Source organism: Hemiscyllium ocellatum, chromosome 14, assembly GCF_020745735.1.
Source record: "Hemiscyllium ocellatum isolate sHemOce1 chromosome 14, sHemOce1.pat.X.cur, whole genome shotgun sequence".
NCBI lineage: Eukaryota > Metazoa > Chordata > Chondrichthyes > Orectolobiformes > Hemiscylliidae > Hemiscyllium > Hemiscyllium ocellatum.
Genome location: NC_083414.1, coordinates 920,435 through 941,101, shown reverse-complemented (window position 1 = coordinate 941,101; position 20,667 = coordinate 920,435). Strand labels below are relative to the sequence as shown.

Here is a 20,667-nt window from a genome sequence, read left to right as displayed (position 1 = left end):
AGCAGGGCAGTGGTTATCAGGGGTAACACAGTTCCTGCCCCAGCAGGATGGGAGGGGTACCTGTATGTCTGGTCTGGATAAAATCAATCATGCAGATACAGCACCAAACATCATTGAGTCTTTGTTTGAACCGCTCTCAATAAAGGTTTAATACTTAGTTTAATTTGAAAAAACTGGACCACTTCAATGTTTTCACCAGCAGATTGCAGTAAGTGATGCTAAAAGGACAAGCAGCCATCACAGGACGTGCAGCAGCACACTCACCATTCTCCCTGGGCAAAGTGCAGCATGTCTTCAATGCTCATTCCATCACAGACAAAGTATATCCCCCAAAGGCCTGTGTCGGAGTAACATGTATTGAAGGATTGGAAACTGTGACCAAGCTTATTCTCAACAGAAATCTGGGCCAGGCGACTTGACTGGTTCTGTAGAGATAAACAAGAAATAAGCAATATCATCATCACTAACCACACTTTTCCCCATCAACCACTCCCAGGGACAGTATGGGGTTAGATACAGAGTAAAGCTCCCTCTACACTGTCCCCTTCATCCCTCCCAGGACAGGAACAGCACAGGGTTAGATACAGAGTAAAGCTCCCTCTACCTTGTCACCATAAACACTCCCACGACAGATGCGGAACAGGGTTAGATACAGAGTAAAGCTCTCTCTATCTCGTCCCCATCAAACACTGGTTCTTTTGGGGTTAGAAGTGACCTGTACAAGAAGGACGGATTGTATTGAAATTGGAAGGGGACGATTATATTGGCAGGGAGATTTGTTCGAACTGCATGGGAGGATTTAAACTAGTAAGGTGAGGGGGTGGGACCCAGGGAGATAGTGAGGAAAGAGATCAATCTGAGACTGGTACAGTTGAGAACAGAAGTGAATCATACAGTCAGGGCAGGCAGGGGCAAGGTAAGACTAATAAATTAAACTGCATTTGTTTCAATGCAAGGGGCCTAACAGGGAAGGCAGATGAACTCAGGGCATGGTGAGGAACATGGAACTGGGATATCATAGCAATTATGGAAACATGGCTCAGGGATGGGCAGGACTGGCAGCTGAATGTTCCAGGATACAAATACGACAGGAAGGATAGAAAGGGAGGTGAGAGAGGACGGGGAGTGGCATTTTTGATAAGGAATAACATTACAGCTGTGCTGAGGGAGGATATTCCCGGAAATACATTCAGGGTGGAACTGAGAAATAAGAAAGGGATGATCATCTTATTGGGACTGTATTATAGACCCCCTAATAGTCAGAGGGAAATTGAGAAACAAACTTGTAAGGAGATTCCTCGTTACAGATGTTTCAGTAAGATTAGCGAGGGTGGTAAAAAAGGAGGGGGGGTGGCATTGCTAATTAGAAATGGTATAACGGCTGCAGAAAGGAAGTTTGAGGGGGATCTGCCTTTGGAGGTAGTATGGGCTGAAGTCAGAAATAGGAAAGATGCAGTCACCTTGTTTGGTGTTTACTATAGGCCCCCCAATAGCAGCAGAGATGTGGGGAAACAGATTGGGAAACAGATTTTGGAAAGGTGCAGAAGCCACAGGGTCGTAGTCATGGGCGACTTCAACTTTCCAAATATTGATTGGAAGCTCTTTAGATCAAGTAGATTGGATGGGGTGGTGTTTGTGCAGTGTGTCCAGGAAGCTTTTGTAACTCAATATGTAGATTGTCCAACCAGAGGGGAGGCCATATTGGATTTGGTACTCGGTAATGAACCGGGACAAGTGATGGGCTTGTTAGTGGGTGAACATTTTGGTGATGGTGACCACAATTCTGTGACTTTCACCTTGGTTATGGAGAGAGATAGGTGCGCACAACAGGGTAGATTTTACAATTGGGGGAAGGGAAATTATGTTGCTGTAAGACAGGATTTGAGGAGCATAAGTTGGGAGCATAGGCTGTCAGGGAAGGATGTGGTGGAAATGTGGAACTTTTTCAAGGAGCAGATACGACGTGTCCTTGATATGTATGTACCTGTCAGGCAGGAAAGAAATGGTCGTGTGAGGGAGCCTTGGTTGACGAGGGAGGTTGAATGTCTAGTAAAGAGGAAGAAGGAGGCTTACATAAGGTTGAGGAAACAGTGTTCGGACAGAGCAGTGGAGGGATACAGGATAGCCAGAAGGGACCTGAAGAAAGGGATTAGGAGAGCTAAGAGAGGGCATGAAAAATCCTTGGCGGATAGGATCAAGGATAACCCCAAGGCATTTTATGTGTATGTGAGAAACATGAGAATGATGAGAACGAGGGTAGGTCCGATCAAGGACAGTAGTGGGAGATTGTGTATTGAGTCGGAAGAGATAGGAGAGGTCTTGAATGAGTACTTTTCTTCAGTATTTACGAACGAGAGGGACCGTATTGTTGAAGAGGAGAGTGTGAAACGGACTGGTAAGCTAGAAGAGATACTTGTTAGGAAGGAAGATGTGTTGGACATTTTGAGCAACTTGAGGATAGACAAGTCCCCCGGGCCTGATGGGATATATCCTAGGATTATGTGGGAAGCAAGAGAGGAAATTGCAGTACCGTTGGCAATGATCTTTTTGTCTTCACTGTCAACGGGGGTGGTACCAGGGGACTGGAGAGTAGCGAGAGTTGTGCCCCTGTTCAAAAAAGGGAATAGGGATAACCCCGGGAATTACAGGCCAGTTAGTCTTACTTCTGTGGTAGGCAAAGTAATGGAAAGGGTACCGAGGGATAGGATTTATGAGTATCTGGAAAGACACTGCTTGATTAGGGACAGCCAGCACGGATTTGTGAAGGGTAGGTCTTGCCTTACAAGTCTTATTGAATTCTTTGAGGAGGTGACCAAGCATGTGGATGAGGGTAGAGCAGTGGATGTAGTGTACATGGATTTTAGTAAGGCATTTGATAAGGGTCCCCATGGTAGGCTTATGCGGAAAGTCAGGAGGCATGGGATAGAGGGAAACTTGGCCAATTGGATAGAAAACTGGCTAACTGGTCGAAGTCAGAGAGTGGTGGTAGATGGTAAATATTCAGCCTGGAGCCCAGTTACAAGTGGAGTTCCGCAGGGATCAGTTCTGGGTCCTCTGCTGTTTGTAATTTTTATTAATGACTTGGATGAGGGAGTCGAAGGGTGGGTCAGTAAATTTGCAGATAATACGAAGATTGGTGGAGTTGTGGACAGTGAGGAGGGCTGTTGTTGGCTGCAAAGGGACTTAGATATGATGCAGAGCTGGGCTGAGAAGTGGCAGATGGAGTTCAACCCTGCCAAGTGTGAGGTTGACCATTTTGGAAGAACAAATAAGAATGCGGAATACAGGGTTAACGGTAGGGTTCTTAGTCAGGTGGAGGAACAGAGGGATCTGGGGGTCTATGTATATAGATCTTTGAAAGTTGCCACTCAGGTGGATAGAGCTTGTAAGGAGGTCTATGGTGTATTAGCGTTCATTAGCAGAGGGATTGAATTCAAGAGTCGTGAAGTGATGTTGCAGCTGTACAGGACTTTGGTTAGGCCACATTTGGAGTACTGTGTGCAGTTCTCGTCGCCTCACTTAAGGAAAGATGTGGAAGCTTTGGAGAGGGTGCAGAGAAGATTTACCAGGATGTTGCCTGGAATGGAGAATAGGTCGTACAAGGATAGGTTGAGAGTTCTCGGCCTTTTCTCGTTGGAACAGCGAAGGATGAGGGGTGACTTGATAGAGGTTTATAAGATGAATAGAGGAATAGATAGAGTAGACAGTCAGAAATTTTCTCCCCGGGTACAACAGTGTGTTACAAGGGGACATAAATTTAAGGTGAAGGGTGGAAGGTATAGGGGAGATGTCAGGGGTGGGTTCTTTACCCAGAGAGTGGTGGGGGCATGGAATGCGCTGCCCGTGGGAGTGGTAGAGTCAGAATCATTGGTGACCTTTAAGCGGCAATTGGATAGATACATGGATGGGTGCTTAATGTAGGATAGATATTCGGCACAACATTGTGGGCCGAAGGGCCTGTTCTGTGCTGTATTGTTCTATGTTCTATGTTTTATGAGATCTCAGCTATCTGTAAGAATAATAGGGTTGTTATGGGAGGGGATTTTAACTTTCCAAACATCGACTGGGACTGCCATAGTGTTAAAGGTTTAGATGGAGAGGAATTTCTTAAGTGTGTACAAGACAATTTTCTGATTCAGGATGTGGATTTACCTACTAGAGAAAGTGCAAAACTTGACCTACTCTTGGGAAATAAGACAGGGCAGGTAACTGAGGTGTCAGTGGGGGAGCACTTTGGGGCCAGCGACCATAATCCTATTTGTTTTAAAATCGTAATAGAAAAGGATAGACCAGATCTAAAAGTTGAAGTTCTAAATTGGAGAAAGGCCAATTTTGACGGTATTAGGCAAGAACTTTCGAAAGCTGATTGGAGGCAGATGTTCGCAGGTAAAAGGACGGCTGGAAAATGGGAAGCCTTCAGGAATAAGATAACGAGAATCCACAGAAAGTATATTCCTGTCAGGGTGAAAGGAAAGGCTGGTAGGTATAGGGAATGATTAAAGAAATTGAAGGTTTGGTTAAGAAAAAGAAGGAAGCATATGTCAGGTACAGACAGGATAGATCGAGTGAATCCTTAGAAGAGTATAAAGGAAGTAGGAGTATGATTAAGAGGGAAATTAGGAGGGCAAAACAGGAACGTCAATATTTACTGTGGAAAAGGATATGGAAGATATAGACTGTAGGGAAATAGATGGTGACATCTTGCAAAATGTCCAGATTACAGAGGAGGAAGTGCTGGATGTTTTGAAACGGTTAAAGGTGGATAAATCCCCAGGACCTGATCAGGTGTACCCAAGAACTCTGTGGGAAGCTAGAGAAGAGATTGCTGGGCCTCTTGCTGAGATATTTGTATCATCGATAGTCACAGGCGAGGTGCCGGAAGACTGGAGGTTGGCAAACGTGGTGCCACTGTTTAAGGAGGGTGGTAAAGACAAGCCAGGGAACTATAGACCAGTGAGCCTGACCTCGGTGGTGGGCATGTTGTTGGAGGGAATCCTGAGGGACAGGATGTACATGTATTTGGAAAGGCAAGGACTGATTAGGGATAGTCAACATGGCTTTATGCATGGGAAATCATGTCTCACAAGCTTGATTGAGTTTTTTGAAGAAGTAACAAAGAAGATTGATGAGGGCAGAGCAGTAGATGTGATCTATATGGACTTCAGTAAGGCATTTGACAAGGTTCCCCATGGGAGACTGATCAGCAAGGTTAGATCTCATGGAATACAGGGAAGAACTAGCCATTTGGATTCAGAACTGGTTCAAAGGTAGAAGACAGAGGGTGGTGGTGGAGGGTTGTTTTTCAGACTGGAGGCCTGTGACCAGTGGAGTGCCACAAGGATCCGTGCTGGGTCCTCTACTTTTTGTCATTTACAGAAATGATTTGGATGTGAGCATTAGAGGTACAGTAAGTAAGTTTGCAGATGACACCAAAATTGGTGGTGTAGTGAACAGTGAAGAAAGTTACCTCAGATTACAATAGGATCTGGACCAGATGGGCCAATGGGCTGAGAAGTGGCAGATGGAGTTTAATTCATATAAATGAGAGGTGCTACATTTTGGGAAAGCAAATCTTAGCAGGAGTTATACACTTAATGGTAAGGTCCTAGGGAGTGTTGCTGAACAAAAAGACCTTGGAGTGCAGGTTCATAGCTCGCAGGTAGATAGGATAGAGAAGGCGGCTTGTGAAGGTTTGTAGCTCAGGTTGAGGTTTAGGGTGTAGGTTTGCTCGCTGAGCTGTAGGTTTGATATTTGGACGTTTCATTACCTGGCTAGGTAACATCACCAGTGGCGACCTCCAAGTGAAACGTAGCTGTTGTCTCCTGCTTTCTATTTATATCTTTCTCCTGGATGGGATTTGTGGTGATGTCATTTCTTGTTCGTTTTTGGAGGGGTTGATAGATGGTATCTAGATCTGTGTGCCTGTTTATGGCGTTGTGGTTGGAGTGCCAGGCCTCTAGGAATTCTCTGGCATGTCTTTGCTTAGCCTGTCCCAGGATAGATGTGTTGTCCCAGTCCCAGTCGAATTGGTGGGTTTTCTCATCAGTGTGTAGGCCTACGAGGGAGTGAGGGTTGTGTCTTTTTGTGGCTAGCTGATGTTCGTGTATCCTGGTGGATAACTTTCTTCCTGTTTGTCCTACGTAGTGTTTCTGGCAGTCCTTGCATGGAATTTTGTAGATGACGTTGGTTTTGTCCATGGGATGTACTGGGTCTTTTAAGTTTGTTAGCTTTTGTTTGAGAGTGTTGGTGGGTTTGTGCGCTACTAGGATTCCAAGGGGTCTTAGTAGTCTGGCTGTCATTTCTGAAACTTCTTTGATGTATGGTAAGGTGGTTAGGGTTTCTGGCTGTGTTTGGTCTACGTGTCGTGGTTTGTTCTTGAGGAATCTGCGGATTGTATTTTTTGAGTATCCGTTCTTCTTGAATACATTGTATAGGTGGTTCTCCTCTGTTTTGCGAAGTTCGTCTGTGCTGCAGTGTGTGGTGGCTCATTGGAATAGTGTTCTGATACAGCTTTGTTTGTGTGTGTTGGGATGGTTGCTGGTGTAGTTGAGTATTTGGTCAGTGTTTGTCGGTTTTCTGTATACGCAGGTTTATAGTTCTCCGTTGTCCTTTCTTTCGACTGTGACACCCAGGAATGCGAGTTTGTTGTTGGTTTCTTCCTCCTTGGTGAACTTTCTGCCTGTGAGGGTGTTGTTGATGATGTTAAATGTCTCTTCTACCTTGTTTCGTTTTGTGATGAAAAAGGTGTCATCTACGTAGCGGACCCAGATTTTTAGTTTGATGGTTGGTAGGGCTGTTTGTTCTAGTCTTTGCATTACCACTTCTGCTATGAATCCTGATAGTGGAGATCCCATGGATGTGTCGTTGGTTTGTTTGTAGATTATGATGTTGAAGGTGAAGTGGGTGGTGAGGCACAGGTCTACTAGCTTCATGATGTCTTCGTTGGTAATGTGATTGATGGTGGTTGGGGTGTGTGTGATGGTCTCTTCTAAAAGTGTGGTGAGTGTTTCCTTTGCCAGGTCGATGTTAAAGGAGGTGAATAGTGCTGTTACGTCGAATGAGATCTTCCTCTATTTTGGTATTTTTAATGATTTTTAGGAATTCCTGGGTGGAGTGGATGGAGTGCTGTGACCTTTCTACTAGGTATTTCAGTCTTGCGTGTAGTTCTTTGGCCAGTCTGTAAGTTGGTGTTCCGGGTAGTGAGACTATAGGTCTGAGGGGGGGCTCCTGGTTTATGGATTTTTGGTAGTCCGTAGAATTGTGGGGTATTGGTCCCGTCGAGTTGCATTTTCTGGAATTCCGTCTTGTTTAATTGTCCGGAATTGTGTAATTTTCTTCGGAGATATGTAATTTTGTTTCCTTATTGTGGGGTCGGGTCTAGCTCCACCTGTTGGTAGGTGTTGGTGTCTGCGAGTAGTGCATTGGCTTTCTCGATGTAGTCCCTTCTGTTCAGGATGACTGTGAGCCGACCTTTGTCTGCAGGTAATACAACGATGTTTTTGTCTTTTTTGAGGTTTTCTAGGGCTTTCTTTTCTTGTGTGTTCAGTTTGTTTCCTTCCCTGGGACTGGGACAACACATCTATCCTGGGACAGGCTAAGCAAAGACATGCCAGAGAATTCCTAGAGGCCTGGCACTCCAACCACAACGCCATAATCAAACACATAGGTCTAGATGCCATCTATCAGCCCCTCAGAAAACGAACAGGAAATGACATCACCACAAACTCCAGGAAACCCATCCAGGACAAACATCTAAATAGAAAGCAGGAGACAACAGCTTCGCTTCACTTGGAGGTCACCACTGATGATGTTGCCTAGCCAGGTAATGAAACGTCTGGATATCAAACCTACAGCTCAGCGAGCAAACCTACACCCTAGAGAAGGCGGCGTTTGGTATGCTTTCCTTTACTGGTCAGTGTATTGAGTACAGGAGTTGGGAGGTCATGGTGCAGCTGTACAGAACATTGGTTAGGTCAACGTTGGAATATTGCATGCAATTCTGGTCTCCTTCCTATCGGAAAAATGTTGTAAAATTTGAAAGGGTTCAGAAAAGATTTACAAGGATATTGCCAGGGTTGGAGGATTTGAGCTATAGGGAGAGGCTGAACAGGCTGGGACTGTTTTCCCTGGAGCGTCGGAGGCTGAGGGGTGACCTTATAGAGGTTTACAAAATTTTGAGGAGCACGAATAGGATAAATAGATAAAGTCTTTTCTCTGGGGTCAGGGAGTCCAGAACTAGAGGGCATAGGTTTAGGGTGAGAGGGGAAAGATATAAAAGAGACCCAAGGGGCAACTTTTTCACGCAGAAGGTGGTACGGGTATGGAATGTGCTGCCAGAGGATGTGGTGGAGACTGGTACAATTGCAACATTTAAGAGGCATTTGGATGGGTATATGAATAGGAAGGGTTTGAAGGGATAAGGGCCAGGTGCTGGCAGGTGGGACTAGATTGGGTTGGGATATCTGGTCGACGTGGACAGGTGGGACTGAAGGGTCTGTTTCCGTGCTGTACATCTCCATGACAGACATAGCATGAGGTTAGATACAAAGTAAAGCTTCCTCTACACTGTACCCCACCAAACACTCCCAGGAACAGAAGCAGGGACAGCATGTGGTTAGATACAGAGTAAAGCTCCCTCTACCCAGCCCCAATCAAACCTCCTGAAGACAGGTGAAGTACAGGGTTAGCTCCCCCTACCCTATCCCCATCAAACCTTCTGAGGACAGGTATAGCACAGGGTCAGACTGAATTCAGATTTCATGAAGGAGAAGGCTGGCCAGTCCATCTCCACCTTGTGGAGTATTGGTGTCTGACTGCTTCATAGTGCAACTGGTAATCCTTCAAGGGCCCGAGCCCGGACTCTTCATCAACTAGGGCTAACGTAATGTCTCCATTTTGAAGAGAGCGGCGAGGAGAGAAGGCAGTGAGAAACGAGGACAGCCGGGAAGTTTTGAAGTGGGTGAGATCTAAACCCATGACCCTACACCATAGGGCCTCCCTCCCACCCACCTCCCCTAACCTTACTGAAAGTCTGTAAACTTGGTAAGTTTTCAGGGTTTCTCTCTTCCTTGTTTAGTTCTGTGCGGGCTTTCAGAGTGGCAGGATGTGGATGTTAGGGCATTGCATGTTCCTCCTGCATAATGTGGCAGGTGAGGGACACGGCACATGTCTCTGCCGACCACATCTACGGGAAGTGTACCCAACCCCAGCCCCTCGAAAATCGAGTTGAGGAACTGGAGCTGGAGCTGGATGAACTGTGGATCATCCGGGAGGCTGAGGGGGAAATTGAGAGGATGTACAGGGAAGTGGTCACTCCCCAGACACAGGGTAAGGACAGCTGGATTACAGTCAGGGGGAGGAAAAGGCATCAACAGACAGAGCAGGGATCCCCTGTGGCCGTTCCCTTCAGCAATAAGTATACCATTCTGGACACTGCTGGTGGGGACGGCCTACTGGGGAAAGCCATAGTTGTCAGGTCTCTGGCACTGAGGCTCAGAAGGGAAAGTTGGGGGGGGGAGGAGGAGGATAGAATAGCACGAGTCAGACAGATTGACAGAAGATTTTTCTTCCCAGGTGCCAGGGTCCAGGATGTTGCCAATCGGGTTTACAAGATTCTGAAGGGAGAGGATGAGCAGCCAGACATTGTGGTACATATTGGCACCAAAGATATAGCCAGGAAAGGGATTAAGGATCTGAAATGTGACTACAGAGAATTAAGTTGGAAGCTGAAGAGCAGGACAGGTAGAGTAGTGATCTCAGGTTTGCTACCGGTCCCACGAGATAGTGAGGTGAGGAACAGTCAGCGAATGCAGCTTAACATGTGACTGAGAGGCTGGTGCAGGAGGGAGGGCTTCAGATATTTAGACCATTGGGATACCTTCTGGGAAAGGTGGGACCTGAACATGAAGGACGGGTTGCACCTGAACTGGAGGGGTACAAATGTCCTGGGAGGGCAATTTGTTTGTGTGGTTTAGCAGGGTTTAAACTAGTTTGGCAGAGAGTTGGGAACCAGAGCTACATATCTGAGGGGGGGGCAGGTGTAGTTAGGGCAGTGACAGGATGTAGTAAATCTATTGGGAAGGTTTTTCACGCGATGAAATAAAGGGAAAGTGTGCCTGCATTAACATAAGGAGTGTCAGAAATAAGAGTGAGGAATTTAGAGCATAGATCAGTAGTTGGGACTATGATGTTGTGGCCATATCAGAGACATAGGTTTCACAGGGGCAGGAATGGTTGCTTGACGTTCTAGGGTTTAGAACATTTAAGAATAACAGGGAGGTGGGAAAAAAGATGTAGCATTGTTAATCAGAGAGTGCATCACAGCTACAGAAACAAAGGTTGTTGAGGAAGGTTTGTCTACTGAGTCAGTATGGGTGGAAGTTAGGCACAGCAAGGGAACAGCCACCTCAGAGGGTTTTCTACAGACCTCAGAAATGGACTGAGGAGCGCCAGGAAAGGGTCACGAGAAAGGCTTGGCAGGAAGGATTAGGGAGAACCCAAAGGCATTTTACTCATACGTGAGGAATAAGAGAATGATCAGAGAGAAGGTAGGGCCGATCAGAAATAGCGGAGGTAACTTGTGCGTGAAGTCTGAGCAGATAGGGGAAGTCCTAAATGAGTCTTTTGCTTTGGTTTTCACTAAGAAAAGGGACCTTGTTGTGAATTATAACTTTGAGGAGCTGGGATACAGGCTTGAACAGATCAAGATTGATGAAGTTTATGTGCTAGAAATTTTGACAAAGATTAAGATTGATAAGTCCCCAGAGCCAGCCCAGATTTATCCTAGGCTGGTCCGTGAAGTGAGAAAAGAGGTTGCTTAGCCACTGGTGAAGATCTTTGCCTCCTCACTCTCCATGGGAGTCGTACCACAGGACTGGAGGGAGGCAAAGGTTGTTCCTCTTTTCAAGAAGGGAAATCCCTGGTAACTACAGACAACAATCTTACATCTGTGGTCAGTAAAGTTATGGAAAGAATTTTCAGGGATAGGATTTATGACTATTTGGAAAAGCATAGATTTGGCTATCTGGATTCAGAATTGGCTGGCTGACAGAAGGCAGAGAGTGGTTGTAGATGGAAAGTATTCTGCCTGGAGGTCAGTGTTGAGTGGGGTCCCACAGGGCTCTGTTCTTGGGCCTCTGCTTTTTGTAGTTTTTATAAATGACTTGGATGAGGAGGTTGAGGTGTGGGTTAGTAAATTTGCAGATAACACAAAGGTTGGAGGTGTCATCGATAATATAGAGGGCTACTGCAGGCTACAGTGTGACATAGACAGGATGCAGAGCTGGGCTGAGAAATGGCAGATGGAGTTCAACCTGGATAAATGCGAAGTGATGCATTTTGGAAGGCCGAACTCGAATGCTGAATATAGGATTAAAGGCAGGATTCTTGGCAGTGTGGAGGAACAGAGGGATCTGGGTGTCCAAGTGCATAGATCCCTCAAAGTTGCCACTCTCAAAGTTGGATAGGGTTATTCAGAAAGTATATGGTGTTTTGGCTTTCATTAACAGAGGGATCTAGTTTAAGAGCCGGGAGGTTTTGCTGCAGCTCTACAAGTCCCTGGTGAGACCACACTTGGAATATTGTGTCCAGTTCTAGTCGCCCTACTATAGGAAAGATGGAGAGGGAGCAAAGGAGGTTTACCAGGATGCTGCCTGGACTGGAGGGCTTGTCTTACGAATAGAAGTTGACTAAGCTTGGACTTTTCTCTCTGGAGAGAAGGAGGAAGAGAGGTGACCTGATCGAGGTATACAAGATAATGAGGGGCATGGATAGAGTCAATAGCCAGAGACTTTTCCCTGGGGCAGGATTGACTGGTATGAGGGGTCATAGTTTGAAGATATTAGGAGGAAGGTATAAAGGAGATGTCAGAGGTAGGTTCTTTACGCAGAGAGTTGTGAATACATGGAATGCGTTGCCAGCTGTGGTGGTGAAAGCAGAGTCATTGGGGACATTTCAGCAACTGCTGGACATGCACATGGATAGCAGTGAGTTGAGGGGTGCATAGGTTAAGTTATTTAATTTTAGATTACGAATAATCCTCGGCACAACATCGTGGGCAGAAGGGCCTATTCTGTGCTGCACTTTTCTATGTTGTCTATGTCTTCCATGTCCAAAAGCAACCCAGGTACTTTACAGAGTGTTTGACATAAAAAAGAGAGTGGAGGGGTTTCGGGTGTGATCCAGAGATCTCGGGGGCCCCAGCAGGTGATGGCAGGTCTGCTAATAATACAGCAGTGGAAGCTGGGGAAAAGGCCAGAGCTATACAGGCAGGGACATCTCAGAGGGTTATCAGAATAGAATGCAGGAGGTTAGAAGGGAAGAGTGGTGACCTGGAAGGGATTCCAAAATAAAATTGAGATTTATTGAAATGAAGATTTTGCTTCCATTGAACAAGACAGATGTGGCTGGGGTCCACTATCTGCACAATGAGGCCCATCCAGCCCGAGCAAGGCCCTGCCACTGATCCACAGCTACTCACCACTCCTCCCCCGTAAGTGCGATCCCAGTTTCCAATCAGTGTACTGGCAATCAAGAGAGGAACCACATCAGGATTAGATGATCCAACTCCCTCCACAGCAAGTGCAATGTGTGCTAATGGCATAGCATCATCTCTCACAAGAATCTGAAACCAAAGAGAGTGACAATTCAACCTCGCACAACAGAGTGACTAACCCTTCGGCTAAAGCAGCTGGCTGATGACTGGGGGGTGAGGCCCTTCTGTTTATATTCAAGGTCCTCATACAGAAAGTACTAGATGACCCACGGTCCCAGTGTGGATGAGGCAGCTGCAAAGGTGGCCATGTACAGTAAAGAAAGGAAAACCTGAATGACTGAAGACCAGCCACCTTCTCCCAAACACCAGTCTACGTTCCAGCTGCTCAATAATCAACCTTTCACACCTCCCAGTCTGTAATACTGATTAATCCACACTGCCACTACACCTCCAGTTTAAGCCTTGGCTCTAGTCCTGTGGTTTGATTCAATCTCTTACACACTCAATTTATTCAATGCCTTAACCTTCTTAACACCCCAGAACCAATCCCAGTTTCTCAGTCCCTCACCACTAACCAATCCCAGTTCCTCATCTTCCTCCCAGTGACCAATCCTCATCCTCCAATTTACTTCAACGCTCTGGTTTAACCCTCCTTCCTGATTGGGTGCCTAGAGCCAAGTCCTCCTGAAGTCACATCTCCAATAACAGGTGCTTCCACTTTGTCGAGTCCTGCCCCTAAAACTTTACTCTCTTCTGACTGATATTTCAAATGACCGAAGTGTCCCCTTTCTTTAAGTCAGAGGAAATAGCACAGCATGAAGGTAGAGGCTGGGCTCTTTCAGTTCCAGGCTCAGTGTCAGTTAAGGCAGGTACTGAAATATCTAACAGGCTGCTGCTCCTGTGATTAGTGACCATACTAGACGAGGTCATACTGACCTGACTTCCTGTGAAGCGACATGGGGCCAGCATTGGGATCGTATCATTCTCGTATTTGAAGGAAACGCCACCAAAGTGCTCCCGGACCAGCCTCAGCACCTCATCATGCTGAACACCTGAGGAGACAAGCACACACATCACTGTCATTATCCAAAACACCAACCCTCAAACACTAAAACTCTTCACCTTACTATAATAATTAGAGAATTACGGGAAAGGAGGCCATTCAGCCTTGAGTCCATACTGGCCCTCCAGCAGAGCTACCCCAAACACCTACAGGAAGTTGGCCATTTGACCTCTCAATCCTGCTCTACCATTCAATAAGATCATCTGATTGTAACCTCAAATCATGCCTTCACCCAATAACCTGCCACAATCCCCAGTTCAACATGAATTTACCTAGCTCAGTCTTGAAAACATTCACGGACTCATCTCCTACCACCTTTTCAGGAAGAGAATTCCCAAGACTCACGAGTCTCAGCAAAGATTTTTGCCGTTCCTGTTTGAAACTGGGGACTCTTGATTTTTAAGTAATGAGCTTCAGCTCTAAATTTGTCCACAGGAGGAACGCATCCCTTCCACATCCACCCAGTTGCTTCATCATCTTTCATGCTTCAGAACCCCTGATAATAAATGCTTAACCTGCTCAACCTTTCCCCATATTATTCATCTGTTAAACCTTCTATAAACTGCTTCCAACGCATTTACATCATTGCTTAAATAAGGAAATTAGCACTCCAGATAAAGTGCCATGAATACGATGAAGCATAACCGTTGCATTCAATACCCTTTGTGATAAATGCTATGAAATTTCTATGAAAATGCTAACATTATTAACATTCCTAATTTTTGCTTCATTTGCATACTAACCTTGTGAATATTGAACTATGACACCCAAATCCATCTGCAATCTCCCACAAGTTAGATCACGCTCATCTCTTCATTACAGAGTCAGAGATGTACAGCACGGAAACAGACCCTTCGGTCCAACCCATCCATGCCGACCAGATATCCCAACCAAATCTAGTCCCACCTGCCAGCACCCGACCCATATCCCTCCAAACCCTTCCTATTCATACACCCAGCCAGATGCCTCTTAAATGTTGTAATTGTACCAGCCTCCACCACATCCTCTGGCAGCTCATTCCATACATGTACCACCCTCTGTGTGAAAAAGTTGCCCCGAAGGTCTCTTAGATCTTTCCCCTCTCACCCTAAACCTATGCCCTCTAGTTCTGGACTCCCCGACTCCAGGGAAAAGACTTTGCCTATTTACTCTATCCATGGCCCTCAATTTTGTAAGCCTCTATAAAGGTCAGCCCTCAGCCTCTGACGCTCCAGGGAAAAACAGGCCAGAGCCCTTGAACAGCCCCTGTTCAGCCTCTCCCTATAGCTCAAATCCTCCAACCCTGGCAACATCCTTATCAATCTTTTCTGAACCTTTCAAGTTTCACAACATCTTTCCGATAGGAAGGAGACCAGAACTGCACGGAATATTCCAACTGTGGCCTACCCAATGTCCTGTACAGCCGCAACATGACCTCCCAACTCCTGTACTCAATACCCTGACCAATAAAGGAAAGTATACCAAATGTCTTCTTCACTATCCTATCTACCTGTGACTCCACTTTCAAGGAGCTATGAACCTGCACTCCAAGGTCTCTTTGTTCAGCAACACTCCCTAGGACCTTACCATTAAGTGTATAAGTTCTTCTGCCAAAATAGACAATTTCACAATTTTCCATATACTCCACATGAGACATCTTAGTCTCACTTCCATTCTCTTTCTCCACAACAATGGAAGTTGTCTATTCCACTATTTATTCAAGACCTTCCCAAAGTTATTATTCAATCTGCTTCCACTACCCTTTCAGGCAGCTGTTCAGGATCACATGGTCAAAAATACTGCCCCCCACTGGTTACTGACCCTCCTACCGTTAGAAAAGGTCTGTCCTTTACTCCAATCAAAACCCATCATCATGCTGAATGCCTCAAGTTAATTAAGCCTTAACCTTTCTCCTGCCTTTCCAATCATCCAAATAAACAAACCTTATTCCTCACTATTGTAATAGTTCTCCTCTGCACCAACTGCAAGACCTCAATATCCTTCCTAAAGTAACACAAACTCCAGCTGAGTTTGGAGCTGATCATATTCTCACCTCCTGAGGCAGCCACGACTATTCTCGGAGCTTTGTAATGATTGTTCATGAACTCTTTGAGGCTGCTGCGACTCAATGACCTGAACAGCAAAAAGAAAATTGATTAATCATTAACAATCAACATCTTGGTATTAGAACCTCAATTTAGTAAAGGATTATGCTATTGGCAAATCCAGTAGGTTCATCCTCTGTTGCTGAAAGTCAATCATTTCATTCTCAGGTCCTAAGGGGAGATATTTTCTAACACAATCATTCAGAAATGTTACTACACACCTCTGGAACAGGTAGGACTTGAAACCAGGCTCTGGCTCAAAGGCTCATTTATTGTCACTGCATCTAGAAGGACCTTCAGTTCCTTAAGAGAGCATCCTATTTCCAACCATAGTCAGCTGCTTCAAAAATGACCTTCCCTCCATCATAAGTTCAGAGAGAGGGATGTTCACTGATGAACGCACCATGTGCAGCACCATTCACAACTCCCGGCTTGGGCTGACAAGTGGCAAGTTTTTTTTTGATTCACTCAGAGGACATGGATGCTGCTGGCTGGTCAGCATTTACTGCCCGTCGCCTTCCCTTTGACCTGATTGATTTGTTAAGGCAGTCGTGAGTCAATCACACTGCTGCAGGTCTGAAGTCGCATGTGGGCCAGGACAGGATGGCAGGTTTCATTTCTTGAAGGACATCAGTGAACTGGATACATTTTTCCAACAACCAGCAATGGTTTCATGGTGATCAGTAGATTCTTAATTTCTGATTCTCTTTTTCAAATTCCATCATGTGCCATGGCAAAACTCAAACCCAGCTCCCAGGAACATGAGTTGAGTTTCTGGATTAATACTCTAACGATATTACCACTAGGCCATCTCCTCCAAACTAACATTTATCCCCCACAATTGCCAACCAATGACCATCTCTCACAGACATTCAGTGGCAGCACTATCAACAGCCTGAGAGTTACCAATGACCAGAAACTGAATTGGACCAGCCATATAAATACAGAAACTAACCTGCAGCAAGTAATTCACCTCCTATTTCCCCAAACCCTGTCCACCATGTACAAAGCACAAGTCAAGAGTGTGATGGAATACTCCCCACTTGCTTGAATGGGTGTAACCCCAACAACACAAGAAGCTTGACACCATCCAGGACAAAGTAATCTGCTTGATTGGCACCACATCCAGAAACATTCACTCCCTCCCCCACAGGCGTTCAGTGTTAGCTGGTGCATTGCAGCAACTCAAAGCTCCTTAGGCTGCAGCTTCTAAACCTATCATTGAGAAGGGCAAGGGCAGCAGATCCATGGGAATACTTCTCCAAATCATTCACCGTTCTGGCTTGGAAATATATCCTCGTTTCTTCACTGTCGCTGGGTTAAAATCCTGGAATTCCCTCCCTAACCACTTTTTAAAGAAAGGTGGGAGAGAGAAAGCAGGGAGTTATAGACCAGTTAGTCTGACCTCGGTGGTGGGAAAGATGCTGGAGTCTATTATAAAGGATGAAATTACTGCACATCTGGATAGCAGTAACAGGATAGGTCAGAGTCAGCATGGATTTATGAAGGGGAAATCATGCTTGACTAATCTTCTGGAATTTTTTGAGGATGTAACTCTGAAGATGGACAAGGGAGATCCAGTAGATGTAGTGTACCTGGACTTTCAGAAAGCTTTTGATAAAGTCCCACATAGGAGGTTAGTGAGCAAAATTATGGCGCATGATATTGGGGGCAAAGTACTAGATTGGATTGAAAGTTGGCTGGCTGACAGGAAACAAAGTAGTGATAAACAGCTCCATTTTGGAATGGCAGGCAGTGACCAGTGGGGTAGCGCAGGGATCAGTGCTGGGACCGCAGCTTTTTACAATATATGTTAATGATATAGATGATGGTATTAGTAATAACATTAGCAAATTTGCTGATGATACTAAGCTGGGTGGAAGGGTAAAATGTGAGGAGGATGTTAGGAGATTACAGGGTGACCTGGACAAGTTAGGTGAATGGTCAGATGCATGGCAGATGCAGTTCAATGTGGATAAATGTATGGTTATCCACTTTGGTGGCAAGAACAGGAAGGCAAATTACTACCTAAATGGAATCAATTTAGGTAAAGGGGCAGTACAGAGAGATCTGGGTGTTCTTGTACACCAGTCAATGAAGGTAAGCATGCAGGTACAGCAGGTAGTGAAGAAGGCTAATAGCATGCTGGCCTTCATAACAAGAGAGATTGAGTACAGAAGCAAAGAGGTTCTTCTGCAGCTGTACAGGGCCCTGGTGAGACCACACCTGGAGTATTGTGTGCAGTTCTGGTCTCCAAATTTGAGGAAAGACATTCTGGCTATTGAGGGAGTGCAGCGTAGGTTCACGAGGTCAATTCCTGGAATGGAGGGACTACATTACACTGAAAGACTGGAGCGACTGGGCTTATATACCCTTGAGGTTAGAAGACTGAGAGGGGATCTGATTGAGACATATAAGATTATTAAAGGATTGGACACTCAGGAGACAGGAAACATGTTTCTGCTGATGGGTGAGTGCCGAACCAGAGGACACAGCTTAAAAATATGGGGTAGACCATTTAGGACAGAGATGAGGAGAAACTTCTTCACCCAGAGAGTGGTGGCTGTGTGGAATGCTCTGCCCCAGAGGGCAGTGGAGGCCCAGTCTCTGGATTCATTTAAGAAAGAGTTGGATAGAGCTCTCAATGATAGTAGAATCAATTGTTTTGTAGATAAGGCAGGAACAGGGTACTGATTAAGGACGATCAGCCATGATCATATTGAATGGTGGTGCAGGCTCAAAGGGCAGAATGGCCAACTCCTGCACCTATTGTCTATTGTCTAACAGTATTATTGATTTACTGACAGCACATGGACTGCAGTGGTTCAAGGAGGTCGATCAAGGGCAGCTAACAAAAGGCCATAAATCAGCCAGTGACCCCCCTCACAAAGGAACAAGAACCAACTTACTTGACATTCTCAGTGGGCCCCACCACAGGGAAGGCCAGGGGTGTCCCCTGAAAGGCAGTGGCGTGAAGATAATCAAACACCACCTCATCCAGGTTGCTCTCCATCTCCTGCATCTCCCGTAGGATCAGCTTCCGTCCTTGTTCCAGCTCTGGTTCTGATAGTGAGCTGTTCTGTACCAGGTCACCAAGGATTTCCACAGCTGTTAAAGAAAAATGCATCAATTCAAACAGATGCGTGTGACCATTTTAACTAGCAGCATAGAACCAATGTAGCAGCAGTAGTAACTAGCAGAGTTTGACAATGCTAAACTATGGCAGTAACTAATTCTGCATTGTTTAACAGGGCTTTAACTAGCAGTTTAAGATTAGGCCATTCACAGGCAGCTAAACTGTTTCCTACATGTCACACTCATTCGTTCTTCACCACATCATCATACCCACTCACTGTTAACTTGCAAAGATAGAGGAAGGGTTCCTATGGTAATCAAGACCCCCTCAACCTCAAGGTCGTCCATAATAAATTTATGAATACACATTTATCAGCAGGTTTGCCATCAAAATCCTTCCATCCAATTGGTGTGAAGGCATTGCTCAGCTCCATTCCCTCGAATACCTTTTCGCCAAAGGTCTGATTTCAATACAGCCACTAACCCAGGACGCTGTGGATTCACTGAGAAGTGGGTTCAGCACAAACCAGGGTTCACATTGACCTAACTGGAATGTATAATGGGACAAAGGAATCCATGCCAAAAAGACATATCAAAATGCTGAAGGATTCTCACGATAAATACAGGGAAAGGAACTGAGTAGCAGCTTCAAAGACTTCAGCATCGTCACAATGGGCCAAATCAACGTCTTCTGTGATGCTGGGTTTGTATTTAACATTGCAGACCCTCTCTCAGGGTAAGGAAGTGGAGTTCATACAAATTCAAATCCTGCACCCTAACTTACAGACAAAAGCACCAAATAAACATTTGAATAATATCCAAAAGTCTGTGAAATGTTCAGTACCTTTTGGTAAATCCTTAGCCAATGATTTCATGTAGTAGGCAGTCTGCTCACGAGAAGTGTATGCATTCAGATGAGCCCCAAGGCTCTCCACCTCATTCTCCAAAACATGTTGCGGATGTTTCTTCGTTCCCTGGAAAACACAGTTTCACATTTCTCTAAAATACTCAATATTTTGCAACCTTCCTCCCTCACCCAATAAACATGATTACTCATGATAAAAGCAAATTACTGCGGATGCTGGAATCTGAAACCAAAAGAGAAAAATGCTGGAAAATCTCAGCAGGTCTGGCAGCATCTGTAAGGAGAGATCACTACCAGGGACACCAGCATACAAACTGGCCAAAGAACTACAACAAAAACTGAAACACCTAGTCAGCGGATCCAAACACTCCATACAATCAACACAGGAATTCTTGGACGTCATCAGGAATACACACATAGACAAAGAAGAAACCATGGTATCATTCGACGTGACAGCACTGTTCACTTCAATTGACAAAACCCTAGCCAGAGAAACAATAGCCAACCTACTGGACATACATAACAGAACACAGGAGGCCGAACCTATCAACAAGGACGGCATACTTAAACTACTGGACCTGTGCCTCACCACACACTTTACATTCAACAATCAGATATACGAACAAATCAACGGAACACCCATGGGATCACCAATCTCGGGACTCATAGCAGAGGCAGTTATGCAAAGGTTAGAACATACAGCCCTACCACAAATCCAACCCAAACTCGGGATCAGATATGTTGATGACACCTTTGTAATCATCAAAAACACAGATATAGAAAAAACACACCGAATCATCAACGCCACACTCACAGGAATCCGATTCACACGAGAAGAGGAAAAGGATAGCCAACTCCCATTCCTAGATGTGTTAGTAGAGAGAACACCCAACGGAGAATTCACCACAAGGGTACACAGGAAATCAACACACACAGACCAAGTCTTAAACTATGAAAGTAACCACCCCAACACACACAAACGAAGCTGCATCAGGACACTATTCAAAAGGGCCACAACACACTGCAGTACACCAGAACTGCGAAAAGAGGAAGAGGAACATCTATACAAAGTATTCGCCAAAAACGG

At 45.3% G+C, this 20,667-nt stretch overlaps 1 protein-coding gene across 1 annotated transcript in view; it reads right to left on the bottom strand.

Moving 5' to 3' along the window:
• The window catches only part of LOC132822203 (cytochrome b-c1 complex subunit 1, mitochondrial-like), a 41,493-nt gene that overhangs the window by 12,641 nt on the left and 8,185 nt on the right, over positions 1-20,667 (bottom strand). Inside the window, exons 4-9 of the mRNA XM_060835278.1 lie at positions 19,560-19,689; positions 18,550-18,748; positions 15,589-15,668; positions 13,430-13,545; positions 12,479-12,622; positions 265-425 (exon numbers count right to left, since the gene is read on the bottom strand). Coding sequence (XP_060691261.1) covers positions 265-425; positions 12,479-12,622; positions 13,430-13,545; positions 15,589-15,668; positions 18,550-18,748; positions 19,560-19,689 — 830 coding nt within the window. The remainder of the gene's footprint in view (positions 1-264; positions 426-12,478; positions 12,623-13,429; positions 13,546-15,588; positions 15,669-18,549; positions 18,749-19,559; positions 19,690-20,667) is intronic.